Source organism: Sphaerodactylus townsendi, linkage group LG05 (genome assembly GCF_021028975.2).
Source record: "Sphaerodactylus townsendi isolate TG3544 linkage group LG05, MPM_Stown_v2.3, whole genome shotgun sequence".
NCBI classification, from domain to species: domain Eukaryota; kingdom Metazoa; phylum Chordata; class Lepidosauria; order Squamata; family Sphaerodactylidae; genus Sphaerodactylus; species Sphaerodactylus townsendi.
In genome coordinates, this window is record NC_059429.1 from 61,941,286 (window position 1) to 61,966,442 (window position 25,157).

At 38.3% G+C, this 25,157-nt stretch overlaps 1 protein-coding gene across 1 annotated transcript in view; it reads right to left on the bottom strand.

Moving 5' to 3' along the window:
* NFIA (nuclear factor I A) overlaps positions 1 to 10,072 on the bottom strand; it is a 620,753-nt gene extending 610,681 nt beyond the window's left edge. Inside the window, exon 1 of the mRNA XM_048495977.1 lies at positions 9,645 to 10,072. Within this exon, the coding sequence (XP_048351934.1) occupies positions 9,645 to 9,740 (96 nt within the window). The 5' untranslated portion in view covers positions 9,741 to 10,072. The remainder of the gene's footprint in view (positions 1 to 9,644) is intronic.
* Between the last annotated feature and the right edge of the window lie 15,085 nt (positions 10,073 to 25,157).

Here is a 25,157-nt window from a genome sequence, read left to right on the forward strand (position 1 = left end):
TCCACTAATTCCCTCCTCCCACTGCAGATCCCAACCAAACCGTTCCTGAAGGTCCACTTTCTCTTTCTCTGGCTAAGTGGAGAGGGATGGGGCACAAGGATCAGAACTTGGGAAAGCTCCCCCACCCACAAGTATACTGGTAGTACTGGTGAGTCCTATCACAAAAAAAAAGGAAAAAGGAAAGACAAAGGAAACAAATCCCTGTGTGTTCATAATGGGAATGAAAAATTGGCTAGATTGTATATTGTACATTAAAATGACTAATTTTTTTGGATAAATAGCATTTACACCTGCTACAATGAGCTCAAGAGAATCATCTAAAGAACAGCAAAAATCTCTCTGATCCTTCAAAACATACATCCTATTATATAAAGGCTTAGTCATATTGGTGACAGCTCACTTTCCCTCAAAAAGGTCATGGGCAAAGGTCTGAAAGGGGAGGGGTTGAAGAAGACTGCGTGGAGCATGTGTGATTCTTTTTGCTGGGTAGAGGGGTAAGATGGCATCTCGCCCCAAGCTGTTTGGGGGGGAGGGGTAAGGCCTCACTGCACCCACAATTGTTCTGACTGAGGTGGTGAGAACAAGACTTTGCAGGAAGGGGGAGGGGATGCCTCAGCATGCCCATCCAGAGCAGTTCAGGCAAGCAACCAAGAATTGGGCTGGAGAGGAAGAGAGAAAAAGAGAATTGGGGTAAGGGCAGAAAGAGAATGAGTGCTGGGGAGGGACAGAAAGAGAGACAGCTAGGGTAGGTGGTTAGAAAGAGAGAATGAAAGTGAGAAGGCAACACTTGTGAGCTGCCCAGCTGCAACAGCTGCCGCCTCACCATCATACTTGCTGGGGCCGTCCCACCTCAGGCTGTTTGTGTGTGTGTGTGTGGGGGGGAGGCATTGTCGCATCCACAATTGTTACAGTTGTGGGAGTGAGAGAAGGTCTTTGCGGGGAGATGCCTCAGCATGCCCAATCAGATCAGTCCAGGCAGCCTACCAAGAATTGGGCTGGGAAGGGAAGAAAGAAAGAGAAAGTTAGGGTAAGGGCATAAATAGAATGAGAGAGTTAGAGTAGGTGGGTAGAAAGAAAGAACAAAAGCTGTGGCTGGATGGCAGAGAGTTAGGCCCCTTCTGCACATGCAGAATAATGCATTTTCAATGCATTTTGCAGCGGGATTTTACTGTGCGGAATAGCAAAATCCACTTTCAAACAATTGTGAAAGTGGATTGCATGTGCATTATTCTGCATGTGCAGAAGGGGTCCTAGATAAGAGAGAGTTGGGGAAAGGAGAGAGAAAGAGAGAGTTTGAATAAGAGGGGAGAGAGAGCTGGGATAGGGGACCAGAAAGACCGTTGGGGTAGTGGGGCAGAAAGAGAGGGAAACAGGGAGCTGGCGTAGCAGAGCACAAAGTTAAAAAGAGAGTTGGGGTAGGGGGGTAAGAAAGAGAATTAGGGTAATAGATCCAAAAGAGAAAGAGAGAACTGAGGTAGCAAGGCAGAAAGAGAAGAATAAGTGAAGGCATGCGAGGATGGAGAGTGAGAGGCAGAGAAGGGGAAGAATTGAAGAAAAAAGGTGGAGTAATCTTCTCTTTGCAATTTTCTTGCAGGTCCTCATATTGATTCTCTCTTAACCACAAGGTTTTTGCATCTAGGGTAGAAGAGACTATAATTCTACACAAACAAATTCAGCAAGCTGCCCCAAATATCAATAGTTGTTTGAGCTGCTTCATTACACAGAAACAGGAGAATAAGATGAGAAGTATTCAGCACCACATTACACGGAAAGATACTATTTGGAACTACCCAGAATGATATACCAAGTGCTTCTATGCAGGCATCAGCCACATGATCCACTGGAGTTTTATATAGGGCTGCCATCTGATTTCCACATTACAACAGCAAGGGCTAAAAAGCCACAATGCCACTTGGCTCCAGGATTTGCAAAGTCAATTTGCCAATCTCTCAAGGAAACAGTACCATCTGGATGCACCTTAAGTCATTGCTCTCTAAAATAGTTTGCTAATTAAATGTCAGAAAAAGAACTGCTGTGTAGTAGTTTCCCCTCCTCTGAGATCTTGCCAGAGTAGCTCAACAGCGATAAGTCTGGCTTTCAAGAGATATTGTGTCTATGGCAACAGGACAACATGGGGTACCATTGATGGCATTCCACATATCCAAAAGCAGATACAAAATTTTCATCTGTATAAAAAACTTACATAGAATTTAAAGTTCTGCTAGACTAGATTCTACTAGAATAGACTATTTCTTTTGTGTTGTTCTTGCATGTTTTGTGCAATGGGGTTTGTTCTGTGATCCTGCATTTGATTCAATCCCACATGTTATCCAGTTTTGTTTCAAAATTAATTGGTGTGGTTGGTGCACACTAAGGGGAAAGATCCTAAGCAGATCTATTCAGAAGTAATCCCATTTGACCCAATAGGACTTACTCCCAGGAAGGTTTTCTTAGGACTGTAGCCTAAATGTAGCATGTGTTTCTTTTAAATGTGAGTGATGTGATTTCTTAGTAGTAAAATCTACAAAGCATGTGTTGTCTGCATTATACCATTCCATGACATGTCTGAAGCTGGATGATGGTTTATATTTAACAGCCCTCTGGAAAAATCTATGTTTACATGTAGCAAATGGTTTGAATTTAGTTCCATTAGTTAATATATCTGTTTTGTCTCTTCCAAGGATGCATAGATTACCCAAACTATGTCTCAGCAATTTGGTGTATAGGAAATAGTCCAGAGATTTGATTTCAGTGGCCATAAATGCAAAGCTCTTTGGGACAATTGTCATTATATACATTATGTTAATATTACTAGACACTGCATGTTGAGCCCTTGAGTATGGTTTTGATATGATTGTTAAGTCATTAATAATAGACACCTTTTGTTAATGGTCTACCCCCTTGAATTCATGCGCATATTCAGAAAACCTCAACACCACTGGTATAGCATGCACCCACAAATACACATGCAGCCACAAATACAATATATTTCTGTTTTAACACTGTTTGTTGGCACTGTCAATTTTCAGAACTTTTAAAAGTTTTCCCCTTCTGTTTCTATTGTTCTGCTCTACACAGCCAAAAATGTACATAGCCCAAAATGTCCTTTCCTAGTAAAAGGAAAGGAAGAGTTCCTGTACACTTGTGCAATTACATTTACTATAGAAGGCAATAGTTTATATACTGGGCTTTGTGTCACTACTAATTCATGATCAAAGTATGAGCATACCACACAAGTTGTTATACTTCCTGCAAAACAACAATGGTCTGAATGACATATCATAACATGTGGTCCCTGTAACAATGGCAAATACTGATGAACACAAAGCAAGTATATAAGGACATTAAACAATAGAATAAGTAAATCTTCATACACTTGAAGATACCAGGAATGTAGGGACATCTTGGGTATGGGTACACATTCCTTGACCAAACTGTCTAAATCAATTACTGGTATCATAGTAAAGGTTGATAGCTGCTCTAAATAAGTGGGTGTCCGAAGGTCTCAGAATATCTTTCGCTATCTGTTGTTGCCAGCAGCCATGTCTAACTATTCAACCTGTACACAATCAGTTGAATATTAGCAGTTTCAAATCCAGGTACCTCATTATCTGTTGTTTTTTTGGCACTGCTCTTCCATTGTTTTACTAGAGCTCAAGGAAAGGCTAAAACATTTTCTGAAACCCAAAGCACAGAACTATTATACAAACAACACAGGGACTCATTCCGCACATGCAGAATAATGCACTTTCAAACTGCTTTCAATGCTCTTTGAAGCTGTGCGGAATGGCAAAATCCACTTGCAAACAGTTGTGAAAGTGGTTTGAAAACACATTATTTTGCGTGTGTGGAAGGGGCCATAGAGAATCTTAACAACTAAATTAAAAATTAATTTGGCTCCTCCTTCTGCTGCCAGCACTATCTTACTGTTAACCATTAGAAATTATCCCGCATAAAATGTGTAGACTGATAAGGTGGAGTTCATATGAGTATGTATGCATGTTTGTGCAAAACTGAAGAAGACAGTGGTGGTGGTGTCAACTTCCTGTTTTAATACTAGAGATGCTCTGCCATCAAACAGTCCTGAGCTCCTTAAAGTACTGTGTTATGTTCATGTGCTACACGCATGAGAATGTGCATGTGTGGCAGGGAAGGTGAGAGTGTGAATGGGCCAATTTATTCACCAATCAATTATATTAGATACTTTCGACACAGTATGTTCAAATTTAACTTTGCAATCAAAAAGGCAGAAGTTTTGTTTTTTTTAAAGTTACACACAGGATTTAATTTAAATCAGTGGGATACAATGTGGGATGCAGAGGTTTCATAATACCCCATACTGCTGCAACTTCGGAACAGAAAGCTCTATTTGCTCTCCTGATATAGTCAACAATGTCTGAAGGTGGGCTTGAACTATTAATAAGCAATGCCCCTTGTCATTTTAGTGTTTATGCTTCCTCAGTGGAAGAAGTCAACTCCCTCCCTTGTCAAGCAATGGAACAAAATGCTATTTCAGGGATTTCTGCCTCAAAAAAGAATCTCTTGGAATTCTTCTGTTTCTCCTCCAGGATACTTCACACAAACCATTATTATATTACAGATGACTCTCAGTGCTTATGAGAAGAAAAGTTAATGTGATGCATTCTTATCTTACCAAATAATACAACTATCCTTGAAAAATATGACATGATGCTTGCTTCTGCCCTGTCAACTGTTTACATGTTCACATTATCTATCACAAGCACACACAAATTCAGACAAACCCTGAAATGTAAAGCAGTGGACACCATACTTATGTAAACTTCTTCCACCAGTTTTCAACCCCCTCCCAGCTCAAAGTCATCAGTTGCCTAATTTTTAGATTTTCCAAAGAAAGAAAAATGAAGCACAGCAGGGAAAATAACATTGTAACTGTTGTTGAGTTTATAATCCAGTGTAAGTTACTGAGTGCTGATAAGTAAAGGAAGTTCAACCAGACAGTTTAATCCTCCAATTTCCTGTCTTCTAATCAGCCACTGGCTCTTTTGGCTTTAAATTAGAAACATTCCTGACAATATTTAGGACAGGTGAAGGAAGAGGATAAAAATGAAATGGAGGAAAAGTATGCTTCTGAAAGATATCTTGGGTTGGGAGGATGAAAGAACAAAATATTTAGCGCATCAAGAAATAAATGCAGGAATATCCTCTGTATAAATTAGCAAAGTATAACAAAAAGAAAAGGTTGCTAATAAATTGAAAAAAAAACACGTTTATATTATAAAACAGGATAATTTGCTTTTATAGATATTATACAGTATTGCAAGAAGATAATTTTTTTCAAACATTTTGTAATAAAAGTTCTTAGGGTGATATTATTTTGTTTATAGTTACTTTTTCCCCAGTGGTAAGGCCAAGATGTTAGTACATGAAAATCTCATGGTATTAAGTTTGATGAGAAATACAAATTAAGGCAGCCAAGTACAATTTGCAAATGCTTACATGCAGTCTAGATCAAATATCTACATGACACGAAACAAAAAGTTATGATACTTAATGGAATAATTATAGATTAGCTCATGGGATAAACACTTGTGAAACATGCTACTGTTGATACTTTGGTTTGAAGATTTATGTGCTCTTAATTCAAGAACTGCTAATTTTAATCTCTTTGAGTGTTTAGGTGTGTGAAATACTGCTTGAGCAATTTTAATCACTTCTACTGACAACTAAGAACAAACATACATGCAGCAAAAATGTCCACCAAGAATTATGTGTTTGGAAGAAATGTAGGGGCTGCAAGTTACACATAAGAAAACTCATTCCAGGATTTAAAATATTAATAGTAGTGGGAAAAAGAAGACAGTTTAGAAAAATGGTCATGCAGCACAATAATAAGATGTCACTGAACATTTAAACCAGTGCAATCCTAAATTATTGTTGATTCTTAATAACTGCAGATGTAATAAGTGACAAGCAAGTATATTAAATAAAACTCTGCACATATCACAGTGTTGGCTACTTTTTAAATAACAGCATTTCTGTTTATTCTTCAAAATCGTTTCAAAATTCCTCATTTTGTAATAAAGAAGTATGATTGATCTTTACGGCACCAGAAGAAGACAAATGATTAACATTTGAAATAATTATTGATCCTGATATGAACCATATAATCTATGCCTGAGAATCATTCCTTCCATCTCTTCTGTTAGTCCAAGTTTGCCCTAAACTTGCACCTGAATTTGGTTCAGCAACTAAAGTCCAAGGGGCATTGTATCCAAATCTGCAACTCCTTTATCACTTTATCCTATATAGAATAGCAAGCATGAATGAAAAGTTAAATTAACAACCAGAAACAAATGTTGACCAAGCTAGCTGTACTGGTTTTTCTTATATACGCAGCAATACAGAACCATTTAACACTGATTTCAATATTATATTATATTTTAATACTTTGTGGATATTACTTTTTATTTTGAAATGAAAATGTTTCTCCAGCTTTGTTCACCTTAGTGGGGAAATATCCATTTGGAGTCTGCATGATGTGTATGAGAAGTTTTTAAACCAAAAGTGTCACAGAAGTGTTAGACCTAAATTAATAACTGTTTCAAGAATGTCATGATTAAAGCATGAGGGAAGAGAGGGTTAGATTTCAAAAGATTTCTTGCAAGTCAATACCACAAATGTAATTATTGCTAAAACACACACATGTAGTGAGCCTTGCTTACAGTACTGTGAAATGTCTGACTGCTCTTGAACATATTACTTGATGTTACGTCCAACTAAAGTCAATAAAAGGCCAGATTTAAAAACCACTCTGTCAGATATGTGCAGGAAGATAATGCATAAGAATGGAGTAGAAGATATAATAATAAGTTTGTATTATAAAGTCATTTTTATCACTCTTTCCAAATATACATAGACAATTAACCAAAAACTTTTTTTAAAAAAACCTTTGCATTTTCACTGGGCATCCCAGCAAGCAACTATTTAGTGACAAAGACACCATAGATTGCAATGAAATCAAGCCAGAGAAACAGAGAGAGAGAGAGAGAGAGAGAGAGAGAGAGAGAGAGAGAGAGATTACTGTGCCCACCCTTTTATACAAGCATTTCTTTCATTATAATAGGTCTTTTCATCAAAACGCCACAAAACCTTTACATTTGGATCACATACTCTTGTACAGTAGAGACAGCAGCCACTTCAAACTGATTCCAAACCTGCTCCCCGAAATAAAACAAACTCGCTCCATTGACACACATAAATTGTTTACGACTCATTAAAAAGCAAAATTGCACATCACAGTGTTGGCAGCTGAGTCCATGCGGGTGGAAAGAGGGCATTCACTCATCTCTTTGTATGCTGGCAGTACCAAACTGAAGTTTAGCAGTAGGCAGTAGCTGAGATTTTTTTGTGCAGCCAGACGATACATGAGGTAACTTTCAAAGCTTCCTTTTTGTCTTTGTACATTAAAATGTATCTTGTAGCTGAATTTTGATTAAAAGAACTTATCAGATGCTATGAGGTTTGGGGATAGAATATGCTGTGTGTGTGTGTGTGTGTATGAAAATGGCTTACTTTTCTATCAAAATCTGAATCGCCTAAAAACAGACATATCAATTGTAAAAATGCTTGAATGTTTCATTTCAGGGAAAATGAAAACCGCTGTTTTTTTTAGTGCAGTGCTTTAACATGCTCCTTTTGTGACTGTGTACTTTCAGAAAATAAGTTATGTGGCATATTAAAACTTTAGGAAGAACTTTCTATAAGGTTTCATTTAAACAACAGCCTGTGTGGTTATGAAATTTGTTTATTTTCTTGTCAAGTACATTACTAAATGTTTCCAGCATTTTTTATATATTATATTCATAGCAGCTAGACATCTGCAAAGTAACTAGGATTTTTAAAAGAAACAAAACTTCTTGATAGACTTTCAAAAAACGAGGCAATGCTGTTAAGATTTCTGGGGAAATTATGAACAGTAATATACTTCATCATAACAAGAAGACAATTTTTAAAAAGGAGAACTATAAGGACAAAGTGGGTTTAAAATCACAGAGTGGCATCAAATATCTTTACAGAAGAGTGCCATTTAGAGCTTTTCCCTGCAAACAACTTACAGTGAACAGTCACATTTCAGTTTTAACAGGCTAAATTCAGGAAAAATTGCAAGAACATCCAAGAACATACCTTCTGCATTTTCTACTGGCAGAAAGTCTAATTGGAAAATCATAGTATGAATAAAGCGGTTAGATTTCCTCTATTCTAATTAACCAAAATCAGTACACAACATTTATTTGGCAACCACCAGTTAAACCCTTTTAATGAATAAAAGTTCAAAAAAAAACCCCAACAAAAAACTAACAGCACAAACACCTTTTGATGCAAGCAATGAATTCCGCCAAGCTGCAGAAAGAAAGCCTTCCATATTTCACTTGTTCCTCTTCTCTAAGTCCACAGACGCTTACTTCTCCAAATGACCCCCAAACTGATCGGGGAGATGTTTCCTGAGTTTGTGTGTATATGCATAAGCCTCTCTGCTCCCACTTACTTGTTTCAGCATATCATACAAGACAATGGCATGATCATTTTCATTGTAATTCCAATCACCAGTCCCTTTTAAAACAACAACAACAACAAAAAAGCCTCTTGATATGTATGTGAACTGAACGGAGGTTCACGGTCCAGTTAGAAGCAGATAATATGTGCATTGTCCTGGCTGCAAAATTTCTCTCACTGAAAAAAATTCACGCTTTGCCGCAAGAATAATAATTACAGAAAACTAAAAAAAAAGCCCTGCTAACAAATTAATCCCTAACGGACAGCAAGCTAACGAGTGCAGTAATGATTTGAGGGCTCTCTTTGACACAACAGAGCTCGCATCTTCTGCCACAATGGGCTATTGTGCATCCTCCTAACTCACCTCTTGATAGATTCAAGATGTCAAAGGTTGTCTGGCCTGAGTGACCATGACATGCGAGTTAACTCATTCTGAAGATGTCTCTTGGAACTTTATTAAAACTTTTAATTAAGCCCAAGCGACATTGGAGTGGGAAACAGATCATAACAGGATGGGAATCTATTCTAACGTAAGCAAATGAAGGGAAAAGTTAGACCAAGTTTCTGATGAGATGCTGAAACGTCATGAATTCAAACAGTTCCACCAACAATACCACCAGTGAGTTTTACTAAAATTGGTCTATTCTGAAATGCCTTCAATTTCCTTTCCCCATTGCTGGTTAATATTGCCTGGCAAAATTACATGTTGACGTATTTAATACTTCTACAACATGCAGCCTCATATGCACAGAGAACAAAAAACTAAAATGTCACACTTAGACAAAAGACAACAGGGACCAAAAGGAGTTGAGAAAAAGTTATCCTTTGAAAGGAAAGCTTTACAAACTACTTCTCCAAATGTATAAAGAACACTGGAAGGGGTGGGGGGGGGGGGGAGAGCTGCCACTGTCTTAACTGTAGGGCATATGAACGGTCTCTTGTTACAGAGGAAAAACACACAAGTGGGACAAGTGTAAGGCTCCTCCAGTGAAGAGTGTGAAAAAAATCCAAATGTTAATTTGATAAATGTGAGGTCTGGGACATTTTGTCAAAGAGGGAGGGAAAGTAGAAAAAAAGGGGGAAAAAAAGCAGTCATGCTGCCAACTCACCATCCACCAAGTTCTGGCCGAGATGTCATAGCAGAGCTGCCATTTGATGGATCCGTCGGAGGTTTTCCCTGCCATTATGCTGTCAGCAAGCTTCATCTGATGCTAACTCACGGGAGATAAGACACCTAATTGAGAAAACATTTGCACTGGCATGTTGGGCAACATGTAGCCCAGTCCATACCACATGGAATCATGGGTAAAAAAAATCTCCTTGACAGTGAACCAATCTCTCACAGACCCAGTGGCAAGGTGAAGTGGGGATGAAAAGTCATCTGCTCCTAGCACTGTCTTCTTCTCCTCTCTCCCTCTCCCTCTTTCCCTCTCCCTTTATTTTTCTAAACTAAGAACCCACCGCTGAACATCAAAGGGGGAGCGGATAAAATTAGGGCTTCATCACTCAGATGATTTTGGTCTGCAAGATTTTCTTCTTTCCTTTTTATTCTCCCCCACCCCTTCCAGCTTTAAAAAAAATGAATAGAGACTTAGGACAAAGGCAGGTAGTGGACTGCGGAGGGAGATCGCCACAGGCTATTAGCCTAAAATTTCTGCTTGACAGATGGAACTGCTTAGAGACTATCATGCAATGTTTTGAGGGTTTTTTTCAAAAAAGAATTTTCAGTCTGATTCAGTATCTGTTTATCACAGCTACTTTTCCCATGAACGTGACCAAGGGAAAAAAAAACCCTTTGAATGTAGATTTAATTTAAAAAACCTATTAAAAACTTTGAATATAATCTTTTCAGGAAATAAAATAAAAATAGTTTAAAGGTTTTTTTCTTTTCAGTTATTTAAAACATTATCTTTATCTCTGATTGAAATGCTCTGTCAATTACAATTCCGAAAAAAATATCTAAGGTATGACTCCATCCTGCGTTTTTGATAGCTGTCCTTGAAACATGGAAATGGATGTCAAGTGTCTATTGTAAAGATCTATTCTACAGCCCTAATTTTTTTTTACTCGAAAAATTCCCCTTATTTTTGATGGAATTTTAAAATTATATACCAGGACCTTAACTTTTCTGTCAAATTTTGTGTATCAAAAATACCGAGCTGTCAAAATGTACTGTGCCCTACATCATACCAGTGAAATGGTATTCCACAGACCCCAAATTGAACATGAATGAAACATTTTGGGAGCATGTTTTTCGGTCATTCAAATTGCACCACACCCAAAGCAATTATGGAATGCCTTTCATGTAAGTCTTCAGCACTTTCCATTTATGTACCCCTTTGTGCAACAAAGTGATATGACTATAAAAAGAAGAAAATAATGGTTTTGGTTAAGTAGGACAGAAATTTTTGGTTAAGTGCCAAAAAGACACCTTGTGTGGAATGGCTGAAACATGAAATTAAAGGTCAAGTGTATAATTTGCCTATGTTTTTAGTTGAGTGGCAATTCAACATTATGTATGTTTACTTAGAAGTACATCCTGATAAGTTGAATGGGATATACTCCCATCAGGGTACTTTGGATTGCAGCTGAAGAACTTTGGATGTGGCTATCCCATTGCATTTTACAGTACTTTGATTTTTTGGTCATATGCTTCTACAAACAGTTATGAAGAATCCAAATGGCAATGCTTAAGGAAGATATTTTATTTAGAAGTATGCAAAGGAACATTTGAACCTACAAAAGAGGTGGGTGTTCTACTTTTTAGGATCATTCAAAACTGAATTTGACTCTAATAATAAACAGGCTGTCATTTTTATAGATTTTTCCATTTGTTTTCCTAGCCATAGAAGAAAGAATACACCGCAAATGGGAGATTGTGAAGATATGCAGATCTTTCGATGATAAGAATCTCACATTTTGTTTTCTGAAAATGCATTGCAGATTCTTATTGCACAACTTATATAATAGTCATTCCCTATGGTTGGGAACTAGGTTTTATTCAGCGGTTGAAATTCTGAGAAGATGAAATGAGCACACTTTGGCTTATCCTACCAGATTTTATCTCTGAGCCAAAAAGAACAAATATTATACTTAATTCTCCTGATACTGTTCTTATGATCAGACAAAATTATGTGCATGCATTTACTTCTGAATAACATATTTTATTCTTTTTGCTTGAGGCATGTGGGCATGTACACAAGAACATGATTAGGTCTGTGTACATGTTAGCTTACGTATCTATGATAACATCAGCATGTAAGTTTAATACTAGTCATGTTTATAAGAAAAGCTCTGGCTAGCACATGAAGTATTAAAGTTGTACTTAGAATCCAGAAAAAAAGTGAATGTTGACAACAGGTGCCCTTGCAGCAGAAGGCCCAGAACATAGTATGTTCATTTTATCTTCATTGAAAGTACCTGTCTTTTCTTCGGCTCGCTGCTTGGTGATCTAAAGACCACTGTAAATATGAAGTAAAAAGATTAAGCAATAATCATCTGAACCAACATCAGATCAAATTTCATCCTTCCCTGCTTCTCGAAGTAAACCACTGGTCTGCACTTGTGATTGTTAATTGAGTTGTGTATAGGCACTGAGCCAACACTGCTTTCTCTCTCTTATTACAAAATGTAGGTAATAAAGCACTCCAGATGCACTTAGCTAGGACTAAAAAATTCGCCAATGCGTCTTAGTATGGATGGCATAATTCTTAATACCTTTTATATTTTGAAAACATTTCTCTGTTTTCTACTCTGTCAGTAGTTCACTTCTCTTCCAGATCCAGAACTGCCATCAAATTAGCCACGAAAAACACTTCCAACAATCACTAGGGAAGAATATAAAATTTAGCTTTACCAGTGAAAAGAGCATGAAATCATTTGATTCTGGACAGTACAGTAGTCTGATGCAGAGGAAGAATCAATGTTGTTAAATAGCTGTGTTTTCGATCCAGGACAATTAGGACACAGTTGATTTTACCATTATTTTCCATATGATGTGGGTGGCAGCAGGTCTTTCTTGTCAAGTGACTACTCCTTTTCTAAGTGAGCTGTTACTAATAGCCCTGAAAGAAGATTAAATGCAACATGTTAAATATTACAATTATTGTGGAAAACAAAATTATTTAGTGAACATAATGGGGAGCAAATCAAGCATTTAACATGATCCAGGAAATGCTACTCTAAACAATTGCATTTGTTTTATGCAATTTTTCCCCCTTTGATTGCTGACAGATGCCATTTTGGAAACAAACATCTAAACAGTTTTCCTTCAAACACAAAAAGAAAAAAATGAAATAATAAACCCCACACACTAAAAGTCGTCAACATGGTTTGAATTTAACTCTTGTCAATCACTATTCTGTAAAATATGACATGTGAATGTCAATGAAAAATACTATCATTAGAAACCTAATTAATCACAAATGATGTTTTTCCTCTAACTTAAATTCTTTATATTTTTAAGGCACAATAAAGCAGTTGGCTATCCCCAAGCGAAGTGCTTCTTTGTTAATGCAAGTACCTGCCTGTGCCAGTGTTTCCTTATTTTAAAATTAATTAATGCTGAATAATAAATAACCCACATACAAATACACTTGCTTTGGAGGAAAATCAGAATGCATTTGCCACAGAAAAGAATGCCTTCTGCTGCTAAAGTGCACTACTTTATGTACGGAATGAAATGAGCTTGCAGCACTGAATTTTACCTAGGAGAAGTAAAGATAATTATGGTAATGTTTCATTTAATGAACTACAATGAGCAGACTGAGAGACAAGGCCTGTAAAGTACTTTTAACTCCACAAGATGTGTCCAACTGGTATTTTACACTTACACAGGGTATTTCCTTTCCCTTAATTCCCTTCCTCTTTTATCAAGCCCTGTTCTGTGGAAGCTCTTTAGACTTCCATAGCCAGAAAATATGTCATGTATGAATTCTAATTAGTGTTTAAGCACACCTTTGTTACTTAATGAGGACTATGAAAAAGAAGTCATACACAACAATAGATCTGTGTATACATGAGTCTTAACATTGAATACTAGAATTCACTCATTTAAAAGTGACAATCATAACTTCTCTAGTTGAGAGAAATGCAGATAACCATTAGCAAAGAAGAGAGTGAATCCCTGCAAAAAAAAAATCTAATTGTCTGTCTTTGCCAACTTCTAAATGGTTCACCTAGCTGTCCCTTTAATAGTGGTTTGATCTGCAGCAGGTGTCACGTGGTTATTTTATTTATTTTCATGCCGTGGAAAGCTTCAACTATTAAACATGAAAAAATGACAGGAAATTTTTCTTCGATTAGGTTAAAGATCCAAATGGTTAAATATTTGGTGCATAAACATTCAAAAATATTCATTTTTCAAAGGTCTGCTTAATTAAAAAAATTAAAAGTACGGAAGCATCTGAAGATAGTAGTATTGAGAACAATCCTAAGCAGAACTATCCAGAAGTAAGTCTATTGTATTCATTGGGGCCACATCCAGCAAACTGTTTTCAAGACTGCAGCCATTAGGTTGTATCTAATCAATTTTTCTGCTGGTGAAAAGGGGAGGGAAAAGGGGAGAGTTACTCTGGGGATCATGGGACCTATTGAACAAAAGTTATATGGGACAGCGTTACAGTAAGAAGGGGAATTAGATGAGATTGACTGAAAGGTTGACTGGATTCAAACAATTGTCTTCTAATCATGCACCAATCCAGAGCTACCACCTGCCAGGAAAAAAAATATCCTGTCCCTTTAATTGAGGCTTAATGGCATGTTATTTCCTCCATGCCATGACAAGCTTTACAGCCCCATCCAAACAGGAGATGGTGGGCTGCAGCGTCGATGCGTTGCCTCCCCACTGCCAAGAAGTCTCTATGGGCCTCGATGGACTTATACCACATTTTGGGTTGCTTATGTGTGTAGTACAGGCCGCCAGCAAAATACCAGCAAAGGTAGGGAGGCAGCTGACTAATGTCAACTCCTCCCTTGGCCATGCTCCAAGCCTATCCCCGCTATGCTGGGATATTAGCACTGCATCCAGCATGATGTCCCAGTCCTTGGGAGAGCCACAGCAGCTATACCCCAGTGGAATTACCCCTCTGCCTAAACCAAGTGCCCCAGGAAGGCCAAATCTGCCAGGAAAGCCAAAACCACATGTTATTCCCATTTTCAGATTCAGACCTCAATTTGGATGGGGCTCTTAGTTGTCCATTTCAACACATTAGATCTCTAAGGGGCAGAACATTTTTCTCCAGGCCCTCTGGCAATTCTATATCTGCTTTAATCTGACCTATGCAGATATTTTGAAAACATTCACTAAGACAAGATATATGAAGTTGAATGTGTGTGTGTGTGTGTGTGTGTGTGTGTGTGTGTGTGTGTAAAATTAAGTGCTGTCAAGTTGCAACTGCCTTACAGTAATTGCTCATCGGATTTTCAAGGCAAGCGATGAGCAGAGGTAGTTTGCCAGTGCCTTCTTCTGCATCACAACCCTGATCTTCCTTGATGGTGTCCCATGTAAACACACACATACACAACATTATTTTGTTTAGCTCCATTATATACATGGAAGGGGAAAAACAATCACCAAATACAGTAGACGTATGAAGACAAATACATGCAATCCACAAAACAACACAACCAACATTGCAAAATTCATATTTGCTTTTCTGGAATTACATCTTAATACCTTATAATGTTGTTTTGTGTGTACAAAAGTTGGGTGCAATTTTTAAAATTAATAAAATATTATTACTTGCAAGTCATAAATGAATGAAATTTTCTGGAGACTCTTCATGGACATAATCTGGAAAAAGTGATACTAATTCTTAATCAATATCCAGTTAAATGTATTGTCAAAGACTTTCATGGCCGGAATCACTGGGGTGCTGTGTGGTTTCCGGGCTATATGGCCGTATTCTAGCAGCATTCTTTCCTGACGTTTCGCCTGCATCTGTGGCTGGCATCTTCAGAGATCTTTCAGATTCTCTGAAGATGCCAGCCACAGATGCAGCAAAACGTCAGGAGAGAATGCTGCTAGAACATGGCCATACAGCACCCCAATATCCAGTTAGTCCCCAGATACTCTCTGCCAAACAGGCAAAGAAATCCCGAATCCTTATCTCTTCTGCACCATAAATTGTGTCTAGTATCTGGAGAACTATTTTAGATATGCCCACAAGTCTGAGAATGGCCGATCAGATTTCCTTTAAACTGCGGTTTCCTGTGCCAAATCATAAATAGGTTGTGAAATTAAGTTTCAGAAGTTTAGAGATTTTAAATTTAGAGAGCAGTTTCAGATTTAGCAGATTTAGAGAGCAGTCTCAGATTTAGATTTAGAGAATAATGTAGGTTTATACAGAATCCTACTCAAGTCTACTTGGATGGTCTTGTTCTCAGATTATTATTTTCTGAGGATTTCACGGTTACATTGTACATTATTGTACATAATTGTACATTATTGTACATAATAACAGCAAAGGCTATTATTAAAAATAGGGGTTCTAAAATCTCATTGGGTGTGTAGACAAGTAGTACAGTTCTTTGAATTTCAGTCATTGGCTTCATCTATCCTTTATAACCACAAAAGAGCCCATTTTCTGCTAGTTTGATATTCAGTGGTGTCTCTTGCAAGAAAATTGCAGAGAACTGCATGTAACCACCTATGGTACTAGCATATACATGTCTATCTGAATAAATATAACAGGGAACATAACATGGATATTTGGAATTGAGACTTATGAAAGTAGACCCAAAGACTTCTTTCTGCTATGCAAGGACTCTTATTTCAGAAAAAATCATTTTGCATACTGTGAGGAAAGCTTCTTCTGTCACAGCAAGCTTACTTACTTAACAGAAAGGAGTCATTGGGACCTACTGTATCAATCAGTCCACAAAACTGTATTTCACTGAAGGAAATATTTAACAGCTGACATATGTTCTTCAGAATTCTTTGACTATCATAGGTGGACAGGGATGGGGAAATTGTCTTGGTTGGGTCCTTCCCCCATCTCCTATCCCTTGGATATTATATAGAATAGACTATTGTAATGCACTGTACACTGGTCTTAAATCAATTTGGAAACTCCAGTTGGTAGAGAATACTGCTGCTCAGCTATTATCAGAAGATAGATAAAACACATATTGCTTCCGTTCTACGCTCACTCCATTGACCACCCTAAGGTATGAGGTCCCCAGGACATGAAGGGCCTTAAAGGTCAATACCAACACCTTGAAGGTGATCTGGAATTCCACTGGGAGCCAGTGCAGTTGGTGCAGCACAGGGGAGATATGATCCCTAAATGAACCCCCTGCGAGAAGCCATGCCACAGCATGCTGGACCAGTTTCAGTTTTCGAATCAACCGCAAGGGAAGGCCTGTGTAGAGCAAGTTGCAATAGTCTAGTCTGGAGGTGACCGTGGCATGGATCTCTGTAGCCAGGTCAGTCTGGGAGAGGTAAGGGGCCAGACGCCAGGCTTGACGGAGATGGAAAAAGGCTACTTGGGTCACTTGGGCCACTTGGGTCTCCCTAGAAAGAGAGGAGTCCGGGTAGACCTCCAGGATCTGGACCGAGCAGGCCACTGGTAAAGTGACCCCCTCCAGCACTGGCGGATGGAAACCCTCAATCCCCCCCATGACCCACCCACAGGATCTCTGTCTTCGATGGATTCAATTTTAACTTGCTATGCTTCAACCAACCAATGACTGACTCCAAACAATGCTGTAGAGCCACAGGGGCAGCTGTCGGCCTACCCCCACCAACAGAATGAGCTGAGTGTCATCAGCATACTGATGACAGGTCAGCCCAAAATTCCGCACCAACTGAGCAAGGGGTCACATATAGATGTTAAATAATGTATACTACTGTTTTCAGCTTGCTGAAACTAGGTTCATACTATGTAATTTTTGCATCATTTGAAATATCATGTTAAGACTTATTCTTTGCTTCAGTTCTTGTTTTAGATTTCTGATTGGTTCTATAACCCTAATCATATTGTTTACAGTATATTTACTGTTGATTTCTGTGTAATCTGCCTTGAGTCCAAGTGAGAAAAATGGACTATAAATGACATAAATAAATGAATGAATACTCTCCCCTGAGCTGTATGATTATCAAGTGAGCTGGTCTCCTTACATGGGTGGATTGAGTGTTGTCTCCCCATGAGGGCCCTTCTTACTACTGAAATGGCTTAGCCATGAGGGGAGGATGACCTGGTGATCATAATGACCAGTCCATTAGGTGGGATTCAGGTGGGATTCAGCATGTGGTCCATTTTAAGTAGAGCACAGATGAATCTCTCTCTCTCTCTCTCTCTCTCTCTCTCTCTCTCTCTCTCTCTCTCTCTCTCAAAAGGCTTGTGTAACCTATATTCTATTGACTTTTCCTTAGCCTCTTATAATTCTACTAACTGTAAGTAATACATAGGTAAACAGAACTGCAGTATCTAGACCTGATTAACTTATTGTGCTACAAAAGAGATAAATATACATGGCATAAAAGGACAGAGGTGTACTTGGGCTCCAGCCCCTCTTTGCTGCCTGCAAGCCAGGGAGCAAGTTTCCCTCATCCCCCAGTTTGGAGGCAGGGAGCAGGCAGTGGCAGTGGCCCCTCTTTGCTTCCTGCAAGCTGGGGAGCGAGTTTCTCCCGCCCCACTGCTTACAGGCAGGGAGCAGGTGGCGGGCAGCCCCTCTTTGCTGCCTGCAAGCCTTACTTATGTCATCATTTATATATATATGTATATGTATATGTGTATATATGTATGTATGTATATGTATATGTATATATATGTATGTGTATGTGTATGTGTGTGTGTGTGTGTGTGTATGTATGTATATGTATATTTATATGTGTGTGTGTGTATGTATGTATGTATGTGTGTGTGTGTGTGTGTGTATGTATATGTGTGTGTGTGTGTGTGTGTGTATTAAAGAAATAGTACACTACCTTTTGATATAGAACTTTTTAAATACTTCAAACGGTCATTATTTGAATCCCACCACCATTGGAACCTGTTGTTAAAATGTTTGAATCCCACCACTGGGTCCTGCTGACTTTGCTTCATTGCTACTAATATTTGTGATGTCATAACTAAGAAATCTCCTGTGGAAATATTTTGAAGGACCTATGTCCTGTAGTCCAAACAAAAATTTGAAAGTAAGTAGATCATTGATCTCTGGACAAACATAGGTTTGTTAGTAGTATGCACCAGAGAATATGGTATGGGTGATTGTTAAGATCACAAGGATGTACATCAGTAAAGATTTTCTTAACATATAACTGTATTGAAAGCAACTTAAACCACCTGCTAACAATCAATGATGCCTTTATGAATTATTATGAAATGACCTGTGAGTTTTTACCATGAAGTCAATAAAATAAATTAATGAATTAAATCAATGATTGTTCTGAACATGACCCCTAATCAGGAACTAATCAGGATAAGGAGATAATATGTCCCTATTTTACATATATTATATAATATAATATTATATTATATTTTATATTATATTATATAATATATAATTATATAATATAATATAATATATATATATAATACACACACACACACACACACACACACACCCATATGTCCCTAATCAGCCATATGTCCCTAATCATATATATATGTCCCCATATGTCCCTAATCAGCGTTCGGCAGAGGCCAATTTGCTGGTGATCCCTGGCCCCTCAATGATGCGGTGGGCCTCCACCCGGGCCAGAGCTTTTACAGCTCTGGCCCCTGCCTGGTGGAACACTCTCCCTCCAGCTGTGCTGGCCCTGCGGGATCTCTATAAGTTCCGCAGGGCCTGCAAGACTGAGCTGTTCCACCGGGCCTTTGGGGAGGCCAGCCGCTGATGCCCCCCTATAACATCAGTGGACTCTACCGCCCCTCCCCCCTCCTTTAGGGGATTTGATAGTAGGTCGCTTGGTATTTAGAAGTGCTTGGTATTTCGAAGCTGCATTTTAATGGGGTTTGGTTTTAATGAATATAGAGCTATAATTATTATTAATTAACTTTGATATTTATTGATTTTATCTGTACTCTCTCTGTGTATCTTGTTATCTTGTTGTTCACCGCCCTGAGCCCTCCAGGGGAGGGCAGCATACAAGTATAATAAATAAATAAATAAATAAATAAATAAATAAATAAATAAAGAATGAGATTCTTTTATGTGGAGACAACATGTTTTCTTTAAGAGAGTTTTCATCGGTGAAATTCTGTATTATATAGTATTACATATAAAATAGACCTTTATCCAGGGTTCTATTATCTGCAGTACAGAGCACTCTGTGTCTTTCACTTATTCCACATTTTAATGTAATGATCCTGACATGATGATGAGTTACCACTTAGACTGCTGGTGATGGGCAGAACGTGTCATTTGAATAATAATTTTCTTTTCCATTTTGGCTGTGTTAACAGATCACTTCCCTAACATTGTTTACATGCAACCAGGCTTGCTCATTGGATTAGGGGACTGCTGCCATTGATGTTGGAAGGTTGCATAGCAATAGCAGCCAAAAGTAGTACTTCAGTGGCACATGTGTGATGTTCCCTTTTGCTTGCAAATCAGGGGTAGAATACTCGAAGAATAAGAGTTTGGATTTATACCTTGTTTTTCTTCTTCTCTTCCTTTCCCTACTGGTTTCAAGATAGGGAGACTTATCCTGTCTACAGTTCTAATTTACAAACAAAAATACTGATCACGAGATTAAACAAATATACACAAATATCGGAGAGGAGAACAAACTTCAATTGTAAAGTATACAATAAATACATCCAAACATGGTTTCTTTACAGTGAAGCATCTTACCTCCTCTTCATTCTAATATAACAAGCAGTAAGAATTCTACCTAAATCGCAGATTTGATTTAAATCTACCTGAATGATAAACCTTCTCAGGTTCCATATCTGAAGTCATTCCCTACATTTTGGGCTGGCTTTCATTACAATGTGACTTGTGTGTATGAATCACAGATATCATCACATCAGAAAGAATGTCATGTGCTGTCAAAATTGCTAACTTCAGGTTGGGAAATTCCTGGAGATTTGGGTGTGAAGCCTGGAGGTTTTTGGAGAGGAAGGACCTCTGCAGGATATAATGCTGTAAGTACACTCACTTCTGCAGGGGAAGTAATATATATATAATATGAATTCCAGGAGATCTCAAACCTCATATGGAGCTGGCAAACCTATGATGCCTTTGCTGACCAACAGGAGTGCGAATAGTATAACAACTGTGGTGTCAAAGACTTTGTACTAGTCATTAAATGCTTTGATCCTGCCCCTGAAAGTTAGCAGTTCACAGATCCCTTTCGGTGTGTCTGTGAAGTGTTGTTAACTGACAACCAACTTATGGTGACCCAACTTATGGTGAAAATAAGAATTACTTTTGCCCCAAGAATCTCTCCATACAAGACAGAAGGATCATTAGACAGCTAGCAGATGATCCACAAATCATAATTAAAGTAGCGGGCAAAGGAGGTATTAACAGACAACTCAATGATGCTAATTACTATCAGAAAATTCCTGGGGATCCTACCAGTCATATAAAATGTTATAAAAATTACCAAACGCTTCTAGGGCTCCTTCTGCATGGACCGATAAACCCAGGCTACGAATGGTAAAAAAACTGTTTTGGTGGGGGAGGGAGAACTTCACATGGATCCTGTCTCTAAAGCAAAGCTGCCCTGTGTTAAGTCCCCTAAACCAGATTTTTTGAGAATAGCACTATCCGCAATTATTTTTCTAAAACCCAGTTGCAGCCACTTGTGAACAGTTGGTCAGGAGGCGCTTTGATCAGGCGTGCTTCCCTTTTTAAAAATTTCCTGCTTCGCTGCTGCATAGCCACACAGGGCCACAGGGACATCCCGTGGCTTCACAAGATGTCAGCATGGCTGTGGAGGTCCAGTTGTGCCTGCCCATGTAGCTACACAGCAGAGGGAGGTAAATTAAAAAAAGACATGCCTCTGTACGAAGGCGTGACAGCAACCTATATTCTTTCTGCAGGCTCCGGTCGCTGTCTTCACAGAGGCATGCGAATGCGAAAACAGGATTTATCTGCTCTACCCTTGCTGTGCAGAAGGGGCCTTGGTGTACAAATATCTGAGAATCCCTGTGCTTTATGTGCAAAACTGGGATTTCCTCTGCCTGAAAGTCTGGTCATCTGGCTCTGGTTCAATTTTGGAACCTTTAGCCAAAATCATAGGCTTTTATTTTCAACCATTTGCACCAGATATTAAAACATATATTACAGTTAACAAAGTAGATCACAATCCACCAACCTTTCTTCGTATGGAGCTGATAGACTTTATAGACCTTATTGCTGAAAAAATTACTTCTGATTTGACCAGCAATTTTATATGCAAATTAGAGGTGTGGCCGTGGGAAATCCTCTGGCTCCTGGGGTTGTTAACTTGAATATGGATAATCTAGAGAACTTCTGCAATTACTGAAATCCATTGGTCTACCTCTTCCGGAATGAAGTTATAATGTTTAGGTGTTACATTGATGATGTAGTTATCATCTTGTCTGATTTTACTCTAGTTAATAATTTCATGCAATGGATGAATACAGTCCATCTATTCGGTTTTCTCACATTGCAGATCATTCACCTGTCAGTTTTTCGGACACTATGGTTTTTGTTCCTTCCACTGGCACTCTTGCAGCCAAACCTTATGTGAAGCCAGTAGACAACAGCATCGCCTTCTTCTACCATTCCTATCATCCCAGGCATCTTAAAAATAGCCAGCAACAATAGACATTCCTATAGCCAGCTACTCAGAATTAAAAGTAACTCCTGAGATATGAGGAAATTTGATAGAGTAAGGGGCAACCTTTTAAAATTTTGTACCAGAGTAAATCCTTAATAATGTTTGGCATAATGCTGTATAAAAAGATAGAAAAGAGCTCCCCCCCCCCCCACAATAAACCCTTACATTCTGAAGCCAGAATGATTTGTGCCATGGACTACACTCCTATGGCTAATATAATTAAACAAATCAATCTGAACCATTGGCAAAACATTTCAGATACGTGCATTACAACCTAGAATAGACATAAAACCAATTTATGGGATTCTTTGATTAGGTCTGATTTGTTTTAGAACCCAATCCTGAAGTGAACCAGTGAAGGGGCATTACAAATGTGGACACTGTTCCATCTGCCCTATGTCCATGAATATATCAAAATATACACATTTTAATTTGGATAATGTGATTATCTTTTAGAATGTCCTTGTGCCCTAATTTATGTCAGAAACCCAGTCAGACCAGATTTACAGAACATAAATACAAAGTATGAGCAAGTCCTTTAGAAGCCTCCGTGGGTCAGCATGACATGGAACAAGACGAAACAGGAAATGACATCAAGTTTTGTGTCTTATTTTCCTATAGGGGTGACTTCTTTAAACAGATTGATATCTATAAACATTTGCTCCAGCTTGAGATCAAGTTTATTTTCACCTTTGAACGTTATCATCCATATGGACTTAATAATTAGATAGACTTTTCCTGTTATTTATAATGTTTTTTATTTGTATTATATATATTGCTCCTTGTGTTTCTCCTGATGGGTGCATCTTCGTGGTTTTGAGTTCTTGCAAATCTGTGGATTAAAGACAAAGTATCAGTTACTTACATCAGATCTACAGCTGTTGCTGATTATTAGCTGAACCTTATAATGGTGTAGTTCACAATATATATTATTACATAACTTACTGCACATTATAAAGAAGACATTCTGTTACTTAGCCCTTTATTTTCTGAGAAGTTTTACAAGCTGCACTTTGCTGTGAGTAATTATTTCTATTCTTTTTGATGTATACTCTTTTGATAGATGTAATTTTTATACTTAATGGACTTTTACTATTTATGGCTGTTTCTGCACAGCAAAATTATACATGTGTAACTCCAGTTTTTGTTAACCTGGGTCTATTTTATCCCGGGGTGTCCCCGTTTGCATAGCTGCCCATTTTTTGAAGAAATCCAGTGAAGACTGGCAGGAAATACTTCAGCTTGTTTTGCACGATCCCAGGACTTCTGTATTTACATTGCAAGCATATCTGAGCATGCCCGGTGTCTTGATTGGGTGTTGTTTTTGAGTGACAGCTTGAATGAACATCAGGTGGGGAGATCAGGTGGCTGGGCGGGAAAAATAAACCAGTTCTGCTCCCAATTGATGTTTGCACTGTAGCAGGCTCTAGAAAGCTCACCGTGGGATTTTTTAAAAGAACCATCAATTTGGTGTTTTTTTAATACCCTGGGATGAGGGGAATATCATGGGGCAAACTTGCTTTAGGATCAGGAACCATGTGAACATCTTGGCTGAACAGGGATATTTTTCTTGCTCAACCCAGGATATTTTGACCATGTAGAAATGGCCTTAGACTGTTAGACTTTTAGCCAATATTTATGAATTTTACAAGGTTATTTATTCCATCCTATTTATACCATATTTATCCTTATCTTTGTATTTTTCATGATAGGATCATAGAGTTGAAAGAGACCACAAGAGCCATCAAGTCCAACCCACTGAAATGCAGGGACACATAATCAAATCATGCATATTCATACATATTGTAACTCACAGCAGCTAATTAATTTAATATATATTTTTATATCATGATTATAGCACCATGGGCTATAACCCCTATTGGGGGCAAGCACTTGAAAATAAATAATTGTTGGCAAAGCTGTCTGTCAGTGAAACAGGGATGATCTGGAGTTTCCCATCTTCATGTTCCTTGGGATCTATCTGCTTGTTTGCTTTATGTGACATTGCCTTTAAACCATCATATTGAGACTGTATGTACCAGGAATTGGTTGCACCCTCACTATTTACCTGAGATTCAACTGCTTGAATGCCAGTTATTCAGCCAAGCCTGCACTGAGAATTTTGTACCAGGTTTCGGTTATTATTTTCATTTCAGTGCTTGTCTACCGGCTGGTACTCATGTATGTTATTTGGTTGCTTTTGATTATTATGTATATCTGCAGCACTTAGTCACTTTAAAGATTGGCATGTATAAATACAGCACATTTGAGTGCATATACTGTGTGGATCTGACTGTTTGGAGTAGCTTTTCTGTTATCTGTAGACCGGGTATAGTAGGTTTTTCTTTTAAATTTGATATTCCGCAAGACACCCCTTTCTTCTTTCTTTTTCATATAGACCCCATAGGGTTTTCATAACAAGTGAGTAAGCAGAGGTGGTTTGCCATTGTCTTCCTTTGTGATCTCCCATCCAAGTACTAGCCCTGCTTAACTTCCAAAATTGGGCTATACTATATAATTCCACATCCCACAACTCTTCTTACCTCAAGGAAAATAAGTTGAAAGCATAAAACAAGGATTACCCCTATGACTAAGAGCTTTGAGAAATAGTCAGTAAAACCCAGTACAAGAAAACAATAGTTCAGACTCTTAAGGGTTCAACTGTTTCCACATGGCTGATCTAGATTGTTTCCACCACTTTCTGCTGTGCCTTTGGTTCAGAAGCTTCCCTATTGCTCTATGTGCGACCCAGGAACTGGTATAGGAAGTCAGTGTTGTTGAGCTGATAGGGAATAGCGACCACAACGCTGTCAGATTCAGTGTGCGAGCAAGTGATAACTACTAATGTAGTTACATTTGC